Raw genomic sequence first — 14,655 nt, 5'->3', positions numbered from 1 at the left:
AGGGTTTTTCGAAGTTGGGGTGGGCCAACAAAACCTGGTCCAGTAAGGCTTGCTTTAGCTGGAATAAGGCCTGTCTGCATTCTGTTGTCCAGTCGGCAGCCGTCAACTTCCTGACAGGTGAGCATCGCTTCTTTTTCCAGCGTGGAGCCTTGTGTCCAGTAGTCAATCCAAAGAGAGGCTTTGCAATGGTCGAGCAACCTTCAATGAACTGTTGATAATACACCACCATCCCAAGGAATGACCTCAATTTCTTCTGAGATGGAATGTCAGTGCCATCTTTCATCAGATCAGCTTCTGTTACTCCTGTAATGGCCCTCGCCTTCTCAGGGTCTGTAGCTACACCGTCCGCACTAATGATATGCCCCAGAAACTTCACCGACCTCTGCAGAAAGTTACACTTTTTTGGCGCCAACTTCAGGTTGTGAGCCTTGAGACGCTCAAAAACCATTTCCAGGCTCTGTATAGCCAGATCTTCAGTGGGCGCATAGACATCGTCCAGGACATCGTCAAGGTAACACAGCAGGCTAAGAAAGTTCTGATCCCCAAAGATGTTTAGCATCATCCTCATAAAGGTTGCAGTACTATTACACAACCCCTGTGGCATTCGATTGTATTCGTACAAACCAAATGGCGACGTAAAATCTGTGAATCTCCGGTCATCCTCATGCACTTCCACATTGTAGTAGCCAGAGGTAAGGTCCATTGTCGAGAAAAAGGCATTTCCACCTAACGCAGCCAGCCTGGTGAGGGAGTGGGTGGGCATCTTTGATGGTGCGAGCATTGAGCAAACGAAAATCAGTACAGAGTCTCAGGTCTCCAGACTTCTTCCATACAAGGACAAGGGGAGAGGCGAACTCACTACTAGACTTCCTTATGATATCACGTTCTTCCATCTCATTCAATGCTTGTTTGAGCTTCTCATAATTATTTGGTGAAAGGCGTCGGTAGGGCATCCGAAAGGGTTTCTCATCACTCAGTTGAATGCGGTGAAGACATCCGGAAGTTTTTCCACAATCCAACTTGTGCCTGGAAGAAATAGACTGGTACTCAGCTATGAGCTGGATGAGTTTCTTCTTACCAGCAGGAGACGCTTGACAGGAAGAGACATCAATATCAGTCAAACCTAAGTCACGTAAGACCTCAGGATCGCTTGAACTGTCAGGTCCGTCAGTATCGTGAAGTTGGCTGAAACCGTCAGTCAGTGTCAAGTCATCTTGGCAGTCAGTGAGTATATCAGCCGTTCTCTGCACTTGCTGCTGGAAAGCTGCTGATGAATCATCATTCACACACGAACAGTCAAAATCCTCTAGAGCCATGCAAGGAAAGACATCGGCTAGAGTGGCGTTTCGTCTCAATGTCACTGTCTTCTGAGAAGGGTTTATCACTCTAACAGGGAGCCACCCATCCCCCCGCAATAGAGCTACTGTCCTCCCTACCAGTATTGACCTTGGTGTTGACCTTGAACTGCTGGGCTCAATGACAACAGCACTGACAGCTGATAGATTCTGAGTGTTTCGTAGTCTGCCCCAGACGAAGTGCTCCTGCATAGGCTCTAGAGTCACAGCCCCTTTTAGTCTCACAGTTCCAACTTTGTCAGGTACTTCACTGTCTCTCCATCTCTCCACATTAGCCATCATATCGATTCGCTTGCTCTCCTCACCCCCTTAACACACAGGAGTATAAACCCTCTTCCAGAGATCTCCAGCCGTCTTCAGGGATTGCTGCCCAAGATGAGGTCATCACTCTGGCCTTCAACCACCAGTGTAGTCACAGCAACTCTACATCCGTACACCTCCATCTCCAGCTCACATACTCCCAAAGGCCTCGTCTTCAACCCACCACAACCAACCAAGACTACCTCTGTAGGACTCAATGATGGACTTTTCAACACTCCTGAATGCAACAGTTCAGGTAAGACCCTAGAGCTCAAGGTACAAGCCATGGATCCACTGTCAAGCATAGCTCTCACTTCTACTTCTCCTCCTATTAACACCTTGGCATAGAATACATCATCATACGGGTAAAGTCTCTGTGTGTTCTGCATTATGATACTCTTCTCAGTCTCCATTTCATCACAAACACTTTTCTATACAGACTCCAAATCAACAGCTCTCACTGATGGGGACTCTACAAAAGGCCCAACACTCTCCCCGTCTACATGCAGGCCCACTAGTTTTCCCGGAAGCTGAGCAGTGATTACTGTAGGGACTCCACCAGCTGTGCTCAGAGCTGCGGCCTTGGGGCACTGAGAGCGTGCGTGGCCCGCTACATGACAAAGAAAGCAGAGGTGATTGGCCCTGCAGTGAAAGTAAGTATCATGTCCAGCAGTTAGACTTCACTTTGCTCCTATTCCCTTTTTGGAACTTATGGTCAGACTGTTGTGGCCTCTGCTCCAGCACACGCTCCAGCATTGCAAGGATACGTTCCATCGGCTCAGCTGAGCCCTGAATAGTCTGGGCTGGGTAAGGCAACGTATTGGGTACTTCCATGTGGGTTCTCACAGCAGGCATGGTGATCGGCATGACAGCACCAACTTCCTGCTTCATTGTTGCGATGGCTGGGGTCAACTTAGATAAGTGAGAGTACCTCCGCTCCCTCCTGTATTCATCCAGCCTCTCATGAACATCTGCAGCGGTCCACTGCTGTAATGGCCTGCACTTAAAGATAAACGACAGTTCAGCATTAGGGCAATGTCTGATGAACATGACTGTGAGATCACGAGATGGGTCTTCAACACTTTTTTCCTGTCTCTTTAGACAATCTTCAGCAACCTCCATAGCCCTGTTCAGTCTGAGCCAATATTCAAATGGTTGTTCATCAGTCAGAGGTAATGTGGCATAAAAGTCAGCAAGGGGCATGCTTGAAAAAACAGTGTCACTAAAATGTTGTTTCATTATGTCAAAGATGGGACTCGGGTCTTTAGATAAATCAATGGAGGGATTGCTGCGTATGCCAACTTTAACAATATCGCGGGCCCTTCCCATAAGCCTGCCCATAACCTCAACTGCTTGGTCCTTCACAGACACGCCCCTCTTACGCATGTAAACCATTACCATATCCTCCCACTCATGCACTGTGCACTTTTCAGAGCCATCCCCCCGAAAGTACACCGGTTCCCTGATATCAGACTTCAATACCATGTTCAGGCCTGACACATCCATACCCCTCGAGCTGCATACACTCCCCATAACATTGTCCCCAACATGTCCAACAATTGCCTTTGACTCCAAACAGGAGGCAATGTTCTCCCCAATGACCAATCTGCTGTACTATGTCTGCTATGAAATCCATGGAGACCTCCCCACTCCCTGTATTTGGCAAAACTCTTTCATACACATCCTTGGGCGTGTCCATGGGTAAACTATCATCAAAACCCTCCAGTTTGGGCCTAGGTGTAGAAGTAACTGGAATTTTGGCTGAACCCCTACCAAGAGATGGTGACAGATTAAATGACAGGAAACCCCTACCTCTCCCAACACCTTCCATTTTAACAATGGGAAATCAACACCCTAATAAAAATGTAAATAGCACATGTATATATATATTTTTTTTAAACCTCACGTCAAAATCTAACCTATATCTAGTACACTGGTAAAACTCACCCTACTTATATTAGTTAATATACATCAGAATTGCAAATAAACAAGTAACACAAAAGTTGTCTTTTATCTGTGAAGAGCCTCAGCCAGAGAAATCATCAATTGCGATAAAAAAAAGTCTAGTGGCGCTTGTTCACTGGGCTAGTTACCAAAATAATACAATTACAATATACAATATAATATATTTAACAATGTACCTGATAGGAACGGCACAAAATTGCACATCCTGCAATGCACATCTCACCATCCAACTCTGCACTCGCGCACTGTACAAAATATATGAACCCCCCCCACCAGACACAGTAAGTTGCTAGCTAGTACTGGCGGGAATTCTTTACAACAAAATGCACAACAAATATTCTCCAAAAACCGATGCATCTTATGTGTGATGTTCAAATAACATTTACAAACAATTTGATATAAATTGTACATTTAAATCATCACTTGAGAGTATAAAAATCACTTTTGATGTACAGTGCTTTGCAACCAACAACTTACCGCTGGTTTGGTGCTTGTTCACTGGGACGATTCTAACTGGAACATCCCCCCTCGTAAGCAAGCCACGCAAACCAGCCAATAAGATGCCATGTTGAGTAGGTGAAGGCAAGACAAACTCAAACCAAAAACCCATTGGCTTAACAATAAAGTGGCAAGGGGAATCACCAATATAACCCTGTTACACATGGGTAGGATGGTCATCTGAATCACGGTTAGTTTGGCAGCTGGGGTGAAAAAGGACCGATTACGATAGTGGAAACCAAGTCTAGATTTAACTTTAGTCTGCAGCTTTGATATGTGCTGAGAGAAGGACAGTGTACTGTTTAGCCATACTCCCAAGGACTTGTATGAGGTGACTTACCTCAAGCTCTAAACCCTCAGTGGTAGGAATCACACCTGTGGGGAGAAAGGCATTCTTCTTACCACACCACATGACATTTGTTTTGGAGGTGTTCAGAACAAGGTTAAGGGCAGAGAAAGCTTGCTGGACACTAAGAAAGCTTTTTTGTAGAGCATTTAACTTCTTGCGTCGAGCCAACCCGGATCCGGGATCATGACTACAGCCTCAAGCCCATTACCATAACGCAACATTAACTATTCATGAAAATCGCAAATGAAATGAAATCAATATGCTAGCTCTCATGCTTAGCCTTTTGTTAACAACACTGTCATCTCAGATTTTCAAAAATATGCTTCTCAAACATAGCAAAACTAGCATTTAGCATTTAGCGTTAGCATTTAGCATTAGCATTTAGCGTTAGCATCACCAGGCAACATTTTCACAAAAACCAGAAAAACTTTCAAATAAATCATTTTCCTTTGAAGAACTTTGGATGTTTTCAATGAGGAGACTCTCAGTTAGATAGCAAATGTTCAGTTTTCCTGAAAGATTATTTGTGCAGGAGAAATCGGTCCGTTTTCTGCGTCATGTTTGGCTACCAAAAAAAAAACGAAAATTCAGTTATAAAAACGCCGAACCTTTTCCAAAATAACTCCATAATATCGACTGAAACATGGCAAACGTTGTTTAGAATCAATCCTCAAGGTGTTTTTCTACATATCTCTTCAATGATGTATCGTTCCTGGAAGTGTGCTTCTCTCTCTGAATGGCATGGTAAAATGATTGCACCTGAGAATTGCGCACCAACTTAGACAAAGGACACCGGGCGGACCCCTGGCAAATGTAGTCTCTTATGGCCAATCTTCCAATGATATGCCTACAAATACGTCACAATGCTGCAGACATCTTGGACGAACGGCAGAGAGCATAAGCTCGTTCACGGCACATTCACAGCCATATAAGGAGACGATAGAAAAACAGAGCTTCAAAAATTCTGCTAATTTCCTGTTTGCGGTTTCATCTTGGTTTCGCCTGTAGCATGAGTTCAGTGGCACTCACAGATAATATCTTTGCCGTTTTGAAAACGTCAGAGTGTTTTCTTTCCAAAGCTGCCAATTGTATGCATAGTCGAGCATCTTTTCGTGACAAAATATTGCGCTTAAAACGGGAACGTTTTTTTATCCATTAATGAAATAGCGCCCCCATAGCTTCAACAGGTTAACACAAAATCCGAAGAGGGGCAAGCTGAGTATAAGAGTATCATCTGCATATAAATGGATGAGAGAGCTGCCTGAGCTATGTTGTTGATGTAAATTGAGAAGAGCATGGGGCTTAGGATCGAGCCTTCGGGTACTCCCTTGGTGACAGGCAGTGGCTGAGACAGCATATCTTGACTTCATACACTGCACTCTTTGAGAGAGGTAGTTAGCAAATCAGGCCAAAGACCCATCAGAGACACCAATACTCCTTAACCAGCCCACAAGAATGGAACAGTCTACCGTATCGAAAGCTTTGGCAAAGTCAATAAAAATAGCGGCACAACATTGCTTAGAATCAAGGGCAATGGTGACATCATCGAGGACCTTTAAGGTTGCACTGACACATCAATAAACTGAGCGGAAACCAGATTGCATACCCGAAAGAATACTATACACATCAAGAAAGCCAGTCAGTTGATTGTTACCAACACTTTTGAGTAACAGGGCAAAATAGAAATAGGCCTATAACAGTTAGGATCAGCTTGATCTCCCCTTTAAATAAAGGACGAACAGTGGCTGCCTTCCAAGCAATGGAAACCTCCCAGAAAGGAGAGACAGGGTAAAAAGGTTGGATACAGGCTTGGCGATGATAGGGGCAGCAACCTTAAAGAAGAAAGGGTATAAACCATCTGACCCAGATGTTTTTTTGGGGTCAAGTACCTGTTAAGGCTACCCCTGATTACTGCCCCTTCTGGAGGAATTGGGTACCCATATAAAACATGATACATTTTTGTCAAAAGTTGCTAATATATGCAAATAAAAAATATTATCGAATAGAAAACACTCTAAAGCTTCTAAAACCGTTTAAATGTTGTCTCTATGTAAAGCAGAACTCTCAAAATCTGCATTCTCCCAAACTATCTCTTCTCATCTGAAAAGTTGGGTCACCTTTGACGTCATCGCAAACACCCTCCCCAAACAGTTACAGCGCCAGGAACAGTCTCCACGTGTTCAGCGTGATCTCAGCTTTCAATGGGGCTTCTCATTGTGAGAATCGCCCGCTCGCGAGAGTTTGAGCACGCGGTAAGCTCTCAGTCACTCAAAAAAACCTGTCACTTTTCTGTGCGCAATGGTCAAGTCCTCTCTCTTTTCCAAGATCGATTGAACGGTGCCTGTATTTCTGTTTGTTCTCAAAATTGCTGTACACCTTTATAACATGTTAAAGCTTGATTATGAAGTTAGTTTGACAAGTTAACTCGACATATAATATATAATTTCGACGTTTTGGTGCGCATCCACTTCAATTTTTGCCTACATTTTGACCGAAATGCGTGTATTTTGAGAACCGAAAGACTGCAGACTTGAAAACTAAATGCTGGTTTGGTGAGTATAATCCCTTCCAGTTCTGTTGATGGAAGAACAGCAAAGGTAAGGAAATATTTATGTGTTAATTTTGGGTTTCTGTCGACTCCAAGGTAGAGGAGCCAGAATGGTACTTTTGGAGCGCCGACTCCTAGTTTAGCCTAGTGAACTCTCCCTGTAACGTTAAAAATACATGTAATACAGCGATTGCATTTAGAATAAGTGTATCTTCCTATACATATGTAAAACATGCATATTTAGTCAAAGTTTATGATGTGTATTCCTTGTTAGCTGACGTTATCTGCCGGAGCTATTTAATTTCTCCTCACATTTTAGTAGCATTTTTTGAACGATGCGTAATTGTAAACAGAGATTTATGGATATATATAGCATATTATTGAAAAAAATGAATGTACTGTGTAACATGTTATATTACTGTCATCTGATGAAGATTTCAAAAGGTTAGTGAAATGATTTTTTTTTTTAATCCTGCGTTTGTTGATTGCATATTTTTTCCTACTTGGCTATGCTAATGAGATATGTCTGCGGTGGTGGTTTGACATAAATATGTGCTATGTTTTCGCCGTAAAACATTTTAGAAATCTGACTTGGTGGGTAGATAAACAACTTGTTTATCTTTCATTTGAGCTATTTTACTTGTTAATGTGTGGAGGTTAAATATTTTTAGGAATATTTCTTGCGTTCCCTGCACCACATTCCAGCTGGGGGGGTGGGGGCGCGTTCCCAAATGGGAACTGGTGTCTCTAACAGGTTTTAAGGAGCTCCTTTAGCACCTTGGACTCTGTAGCAGGTCAGGAGAAAAAGAGGGAGAAGCATTTGGGTATATTTGCATAAGAAGGAGTGGGAGATGAGGAAATGTTGCACAGGCAAGGAGGCATGGCTTAACATTATATATATACTGCTCAAAAAAATAAAGGGAACACTTAAACAACACAATGTAACTCCAAGTCAATCACACTTCTGTGAAATCAAACTGTCTACTTAGGAAGCAACACTGATTGACAATACATTTAATATGCTGTTGTGCAAATGGAATAGACAACAGGTGGAAATTATAGGCAATTAGCAAGACACCCCCAGGTGGTGACCACAGACCACTTCTCAGTTCCTATGCTTCCTGGCTGATGTTTTGGTCACTTTTGAATGCTGGCGGTGCTTTCACTCTAGTGGTAGCATGAGACGGAGTCTACAACCCACACAAGTGGCTCAGGTAGTGCAGCTCATCCAGGATGGCACATCAATGCGAGCTGTGGCGAGCTGTTTGCTGTGTCTGTCAGCGTAGCGTCCAGAGCATGGAGGCGCTACCAGGAGACAGGCCAGTACACCAGGAGGCGTGGAGGAGGCCGTAGGAGAGCAACAACCCAGCAGCAGGTCCGCTACCTCCGCCTTTGTGCAAGGAGGAGCAGGAGGAGCACTGCCAGAGCCCTGCAAAATTACCTCCAGCAGGCCACAAATGTGCATGTGTCTGCTCAAACGGTCAGAAACAGACTCCATGAGGGTGAGAGGGTGGTATGAGGGCCCGACGTCCACAGGTGGGGGTTGTGCTTACAGCCAAACACGTGCAGGACGTTTGGCATTTGCCAGAGAACACCAGATTGGCAAATTTGCCACTGGAGCCCTGTGCTCTTCACAGATGAAAGCAGGTTCACACTGAGCACATGTGACAGACGTGACAGAGTCTGGAGACGTCGTGGAGAACGTTCTGCTGCCTGCAACATCCTCCAGCATGACCGGTTTTGCGGTGGGTCAGTCATGGTGTGGGGTGGCATTTCTTTGGGGGGCCGCACAGCCCTCCATGTGCTCGCCAGAGGTAGCCTGACTGCCATTAGGTACCGAGATGAGATCCTCAGACCCCTTGTGAGACCATATGCAGGTGCGGTTGGCCCTGGGTTCCTCCTAATGCAAGACAATGCTAGACCTCATGTGGCTGGTGTGTGTCAGCAGGTCCTGCAAGAGGAAGGCATTGATGCTATGGACTGGCTCGCCCGTTCCCCAGACCTGAATCCAATTGAGCACATCTGGGACATCATGTCTCGCTCCATCCACCAACGCCACGTTGCACCACAGACTGTCCAGGAGTTGGTGGATGCTTTAGTCCAGGTCTGGGAGGAGATCCTTCAGGAGACCATCCACCACCTCATCAGGAGCATGCCCAGGCGTTGTAGGGAGGTCATATAGGCACGTGGAGGCCACACACACTACTGAGCCTCATTTTGACTTGTTTTAAGGACATTACATCAAAGTTGGATCAGCCTGAAGTGTGGTTTTCCACTTTAATTTTGAGTGTGACTCCAAATCCAGACCTCCATGGGTTGATAAATTTGATTTCCATTGATAATTTTTGTGTGATTTTGTTGTCAGCACATTCAACTATGTAAAGAAAAAAGTATTTAATAAGAATATTTAATTCATTCAGATCTAGGATGTGTTATTTTAGTGTTCCCTTTATTTTTTTGAGCAGTGTATATATAAATAATACACATATATACAGTTGAAGTCGGAAGTTTACATCCACTTAGGTTGTAGTCATTAAAACTCGTTTTTCAACCACTCCACAAATGTGGTCCTTCTGTAGCTCAGTTGGTAGAGCATGGCGCTTGTAACGCCAGGGTAGTGGGTTCGATCCCCAGGACCACCCATAAGTAGAATGTATGCACACATGACTGTAAGTCGCTTTGGATAAAAGCGTCTGCTAAATGGCATATATTATTATTATTATTAAATGTCTTGTTAACTAACAATAGTTTTTGCAAGTTGGTTAAGATATCTACTTTGTGCATGACAAACAATTTTCCAAAGATTGTTTACAGACAGATTATTTCACTTATGATTCACTGTGTGACAATTCCAGTGGGTCTGACGTTTACATACACTAAGTTGACTGTGCCTTTAAACAGCTTGGACAAATGCAGCAAATTATGTCACAGCTTTAGAAGCTGCTGATAGGCTAATTGACATCATTTGAGTCAATTGGAGGTGTACCTGTGGATGTATTTCTAAGCCTACCTTCAAACTCAGTGCCTCTTTGCTTGACATCATGGGAAAATCCAAATAAATCAGCCCAAAAATTATAGACGTCCTCAAGACTGGTTCATACTTGGTAGCAATTACCTAACACCTGAAGGTACCACACATCTGTACAAACAATTGTACGCAAGTATAAACACCATGGGACCACGCAGCCATCATACTGCTCAGGAACGAGACGCGTTCTGTGTCCTAGAGATGAACGTACTTTGCTGCAAAAAGTGCAAACAATCCCAGAACAACAGCAAAGGACCTTGTGAAGATGCTGGAGGAAACAGGTACAAAAGTATATATATCCACAGTAAAACAAGTCCTATATCGACATAACCTGAAAGGCCACTTAGCAAGGAAGAAGCCACTGCTCCAAAAACACCATAAAAAAGCAAGACGACGGTTTGCAACTGTACATGGGGACAAAGATCGTACTTTTTGGAGAAATGTCCTCGTGTGATTTTTGTTTGTTTATTTACATTGTTTGTATCTTTTTGTTTTACTTATTTTGCAGATAATATTGCAGCTACCATCTTTCATGACCGAAAATAACTTCATCAGGACTGTGATTACTCACCAAGGACTGACAGAATCCTTTCATTCCTTTAATGAGTCGGACGAGGCCGCCGTGAACAACATACTGCTTTCTCGGGAATAGGCTCAGATCCATGTGATTTGCGTGAAGAGGAGGAGGAGAAAAAAGGGCCGGAGGGCGGGCTGCCATCTGAGAATTCGTAGGCAATCGAATAAACCCCCACTTCCTTCCATTCTGCTAGCAAACGTGCAATCTTTGGACAATAAAATAGACGACCTACGCGGAAGATTAAACTACCAACAGAACATTCAAAACGGTAATATCTTATGCTTCACGGAGACGTGGCTGAACGACGACACCATCAACATACAGCTGGCTGGTTATACATTGTACTGGCAGGATAGAACATCGGCATCTGGTAAGACAAGGGGCGTCGGAAAATGTATTTTTGTAAATAACAGCTGGTACATGACATCTAAGGAAGTATCGCGCTATTGCTCGCATGAGGTAGAGCATCTCATGATAAACTGTAGACCACACTACCTACCTAGAGAGTTTTCATACGTATTTTTCTTATCTGTTTACATACCACCTCAGTCAGAAGCAGGCACTGAGACAGCATTGAATGAGATGTATTCCGACATAAGCAAACAAGAAAACGCTCACCCAGAGGCAGCGCTCCTAGTAGCCGGGGACTTTAATGCAGGGAAACTCATTTTTACCAAATTTCTATCAGCATGTTAAATGTGCTACCAGAAGAATAAAAACTCTGGACCACCTTTACTCCACACACAGAGACGTGTACAAAGCTCTCCCTCGCCCTCCATTTGGCAAAACTGACAATAATTATATCCTCCTAATTCCTGCTCACAAGCAAAAATTAAAGCAGGAAGCACCAGTGACTAGATCAATAAAAATGAAGCAAATGCTAAGCTAAAGGACTGTTTTGCTAGCACAGACTGAATATGTTCCGGGATTCCTCAGATGGCATTGAGGAGTACACCACATTAGTCATTGGTTTAATCAATATGTGCATCGATGACGTTGTCCCCACATACCCCAACCAGAAGCCATGGATTACAGGCAACATCCACACTGAGCTAAAGGCTAGAGCTGCCGCTTTCAAGGAGCGGGACTCTAACCTGGAAGTTTATAAGAAATCCCTCTATGCCCTCCGACGAACCATCAAACAGGCAAAGCTTCAATACAGGACAAAGATCAAATCGTACTACACCGGCTCTGACGCTCGTCAGATGTGGCAGGGCTTGCAAACTATTACAGACTGCAAAGGGAAGCACAGCCGAGAGCTGCCCAGTAACACGAGCCTACCAGACGAGCTAAACTACTTCTATGCTCGCTTCGAGGCAATTAACACTGAAACATGCATGAGAGCACCAGCTGTTCTGGAAGACTGTGTGATCACGCTCTCCGCAGCCGATGTGAGTAAGAACTTTAAACAGGTCAACAGTCACAAGGTCGCAGGGCCAGACGGATTAGCAGGACGTGTACTGTGAGCATGCGCTGACCAACTGGCAAGTGTCAACACTGACATTTTCAACCTCTCCCTGTCCGGGTCTGTAATACCAACATGTTTTAAGCAGATCACCATAGTGCCTGTGCCCAAGAACACTAAAGGTAACCTGCCTAAATGACTACCGACCTGTAGCACTCACGTCTGTAGCCATGAACTGCTTTCGAAAGGCTGGTCATGGCTCACAACACTATTATTCCAGAAGCCCTAGACCCATTCCAATTTGCATACCGCCAGATACACAGATGATGCAATCTCTATCTCTATTGCACTCCACACTGCCCTTTCCCACCTGTACAAAATAGAGAATGAAAATGCTATTCATTGACTACAGCTCAGCATTCAACACCATAGTGCCCTCAAAGCTCATCAATAAGCTAAGGACCCTGGGACTAAACACCTCCCTCTGCAACTGGATCCTGAACTTCCTAACGCCACCCACCCAGGGGGTATGGGTTGGTAACAACACATCTGCCACGCTGATCCTCAACACAGGGGCCCCTCAGGGGTGCGTGCTCGGTCCTCTCCTGTACTCCCTGTTCACTCATGATTGCACGGCCAGGCACGACTACAACACCATCATTAAGTTTGCCGATGACAAAACAGTGGTAGGTCTGATCACAGACAAGACAGCCTATAGGGAGGAGGTCAGAGACCTGGCCGTGCGGTGCCAGGACAACAACCTCTCACTCAACATGATCAAGACAGAGGAGATAATTGTGGACTACAGGAAAGAGGACCGAGCACGCCCCCATTCTCATCGACGGGGCTGCAGTGGAGCAGGTTGAGAGCAATTGAGATTGCATCATCTATGGATCTGTTGGGGTGGTATACACATTGGAGTGGGTCTAGGGGGGATGGGATGGTGGAGTTAATGTATGCCATAACCAGCCTCTCAAAGCACTTCATGATTACAGAAGTGAGTGCTTCAGGGTGGTAGTCATTGTGTTTATGTGTTCTGTGCAGAGTATGGAGGCCTGGGTCTGGACTTCAGCTACAGTATAGCCGTGTCAGAGGAGCTGGGTAACATCCGCTGTGGAGGCATCCCCATGGCCATCGGAGTCCAGACTGATATGGCCACACCTGCCCTGGCCAGGTAATGTATATGCACCCATCTGGCCCATAGACATGTTATTTTCATTATGAGCCAATCAAGCAAGTCATTTCATTTTTATTTTGTATAATATTTTAATAGAGGAAAGTAAAAACATACAATCAATTGCACAATCACATAGCTTTTTCCCTTTGGACCCCCCTCCCCTTTTGTCTCCCACCCCACCCTTCCCAATGTAATTTTATTTCTAAACTGCATAAATTAGTCTCTGATTCCCACTGACACACACACACACACAATAAACATTTGTAAAGTCAAGCTTTTTTGAAGACTTGGAGACAACCCACTCTTCTGACATCTCCGCTTCAATATGCACACCAACAAACCAAAACTAGGACTTAGTGGCTTCTACAAGTAATACTTGACAGATGTTTAAATACTTCAGAATATATCGTGTTGATGATGAGTCAAGCTGCTGTATGTATGCTATTCATTATACATAGCAAAATAAGTGCAAGGTTTTGGCAACTAAGCCCTTTTTCTACTTGCCCAGGGTCAGATGAATTCCATTGTTATGTTTCTATGTGCAGTTTGAAAGAAGCTAACTAGCGTTAGCTCAATGACTGGGAGTCTAACAGAGCAGTTACTTGATCAGCTCTTTAACCACATTGTCTCTGTGTGTTGTGACACTGTGCTAAATGGCATATACTGTAGGTTTGGCTCTACAGAGCTGAAGAAGGAGTTTCTGCTGCCCTCCATAATGGGAGACAAAGTGGCCTGTCTGGGAGTGAGTGAAGTCGGAGCCGGCTCAGATGTTGCTAGTACGTTGCCTTCATTTAGTATCCCACCAGTATTTTATTATAGCCTAACTTCTTCTCATGCCTAAAGCAGATTCTCAGTAAACACTCAACCAATCTGGGATGGAAAAGGAGGCTCAATATATTTCTAATGCGGGAGGACATCAGAGCACCAGCATGATTAAAACACTCTTAATGGCAAATGATAGCATGAAAATAACAAATATATATACATATATTTTCTCCCTTGTTTCATCTTGTTCAAAGCAGGAAGAAAAAGCATGCTTATCTGTGCACCTACACTGATTTGGAGAATAAAGAATGATTTCTGTTCTGTTTAGAGTAATATCACCACGGGCTCTAATCGGGCACCAATCAATTGTTAATCTATACTAGAGTTCCCCAACTGGCGGGCACGCGTGTGATTTCATTTGTCCCCCCAAGTTTATTGAGCATGAAAAATATATATATATTTTTTATTGTTGGACAAAGAAGAAACACCAGCAATTTGGTTCCAAGTGCAATTAATTTTGGAAATCTGTTCCAAAGTATTCCCATGCAAAATAGAGAGAGACTTTTAGTATCGTAGTGTATGTGGACACCTGCTCGTCAAACATCTCATTCCAAAATCACGGGCATTAATATGGAGTTGGTCCCCCCTTTGCTGCTGTAACAACCTCCACTCTTCTGGGAAGGCTTTC

The 14,655-nt window shown here is 44.1% G+C and overlaps 4 protein-coding genes across 11 annotated transcripts in view; 2 read left to right on the top strand and 2 right to left on the bottom strand.

Annotated features, from left to right (window-relative positions):
• LOC118399623 (BET1 homolog) overlaps nt 1–14,655 on the bottom strand; it is a 137,890-nt gene that overhangs the window by 32,794 nt on the left and 90,441 nt on the right. The gene's annotated exons all lie outside the window — the stretch shown is intronic.
• The window catches only part of zgc:85777 (uncharacterized protein LOC405871 homolog), a 186,731-nt gene that overhangs the window by 84,948 nt on the left and 87,128 nt on the right, over nt 1–14,655 (top strand). The window contains exons 3-4 of one of the 7 annotated variants that reach the window (XM_052472618.1): nt 13,070–13,199; nt 13,872–13,978. The exons of 4 other annotated variants lie outside the window; for them this stretch is intronic. In XM_052472618.1, the coding sequence (XP_052328578.1) occupies nt 13,070–13,199; nt 13,872–13,978 (237 nt within the window). The remainder of the gene's footprint in view (nt 1–13,069; nt 13,200–13,871; nt 13,979–14,655) is intronic. 2 more of the 7 variants (XM_052472619.1, XM_052472623.1) reach the window with 2 other exon arrangements.
• LOC127909949 (guanine nucleotide-binding protein G(T) subunit gamma-T1-like) overlaps nt 1–14,655 on the top strand; it is a 126,802-nt gene that overhangs the window by 86,324 nt on the left and 25,823 nt on the right. The gene's annotated exons all lie outside the window — the stretch shown is intronic.
• The window catches only part of LOC118399078 (tissue factor pathway inhibitor 2-like), a 57,849-nt gene that overhangs the window by 24,866 nt on the left and 18,328 nt on the right, over nt 1–14,655 (bottom strand). The window lies entirely within an intron of this gene.

This window comes from Oncorhynchus keta, chromosome 20 (assembly GCF_023373465.1).
Source record: "Oncorhynchus keta strain PuntledgeMale-10-30-2019 chromosome 20, Oket_V2, whole genome shotgun sequence".
Classification (NCBI taxonomy): Eukaryota; Metazoa; Chordata; class Actinopteri; order Salmoniformes; family Salmonidae; genus Oncorhynchus; species Oncorhynchus keta.
This window is presented reverse-complemented; position numbering and strand designations above follow the sequence as displayed.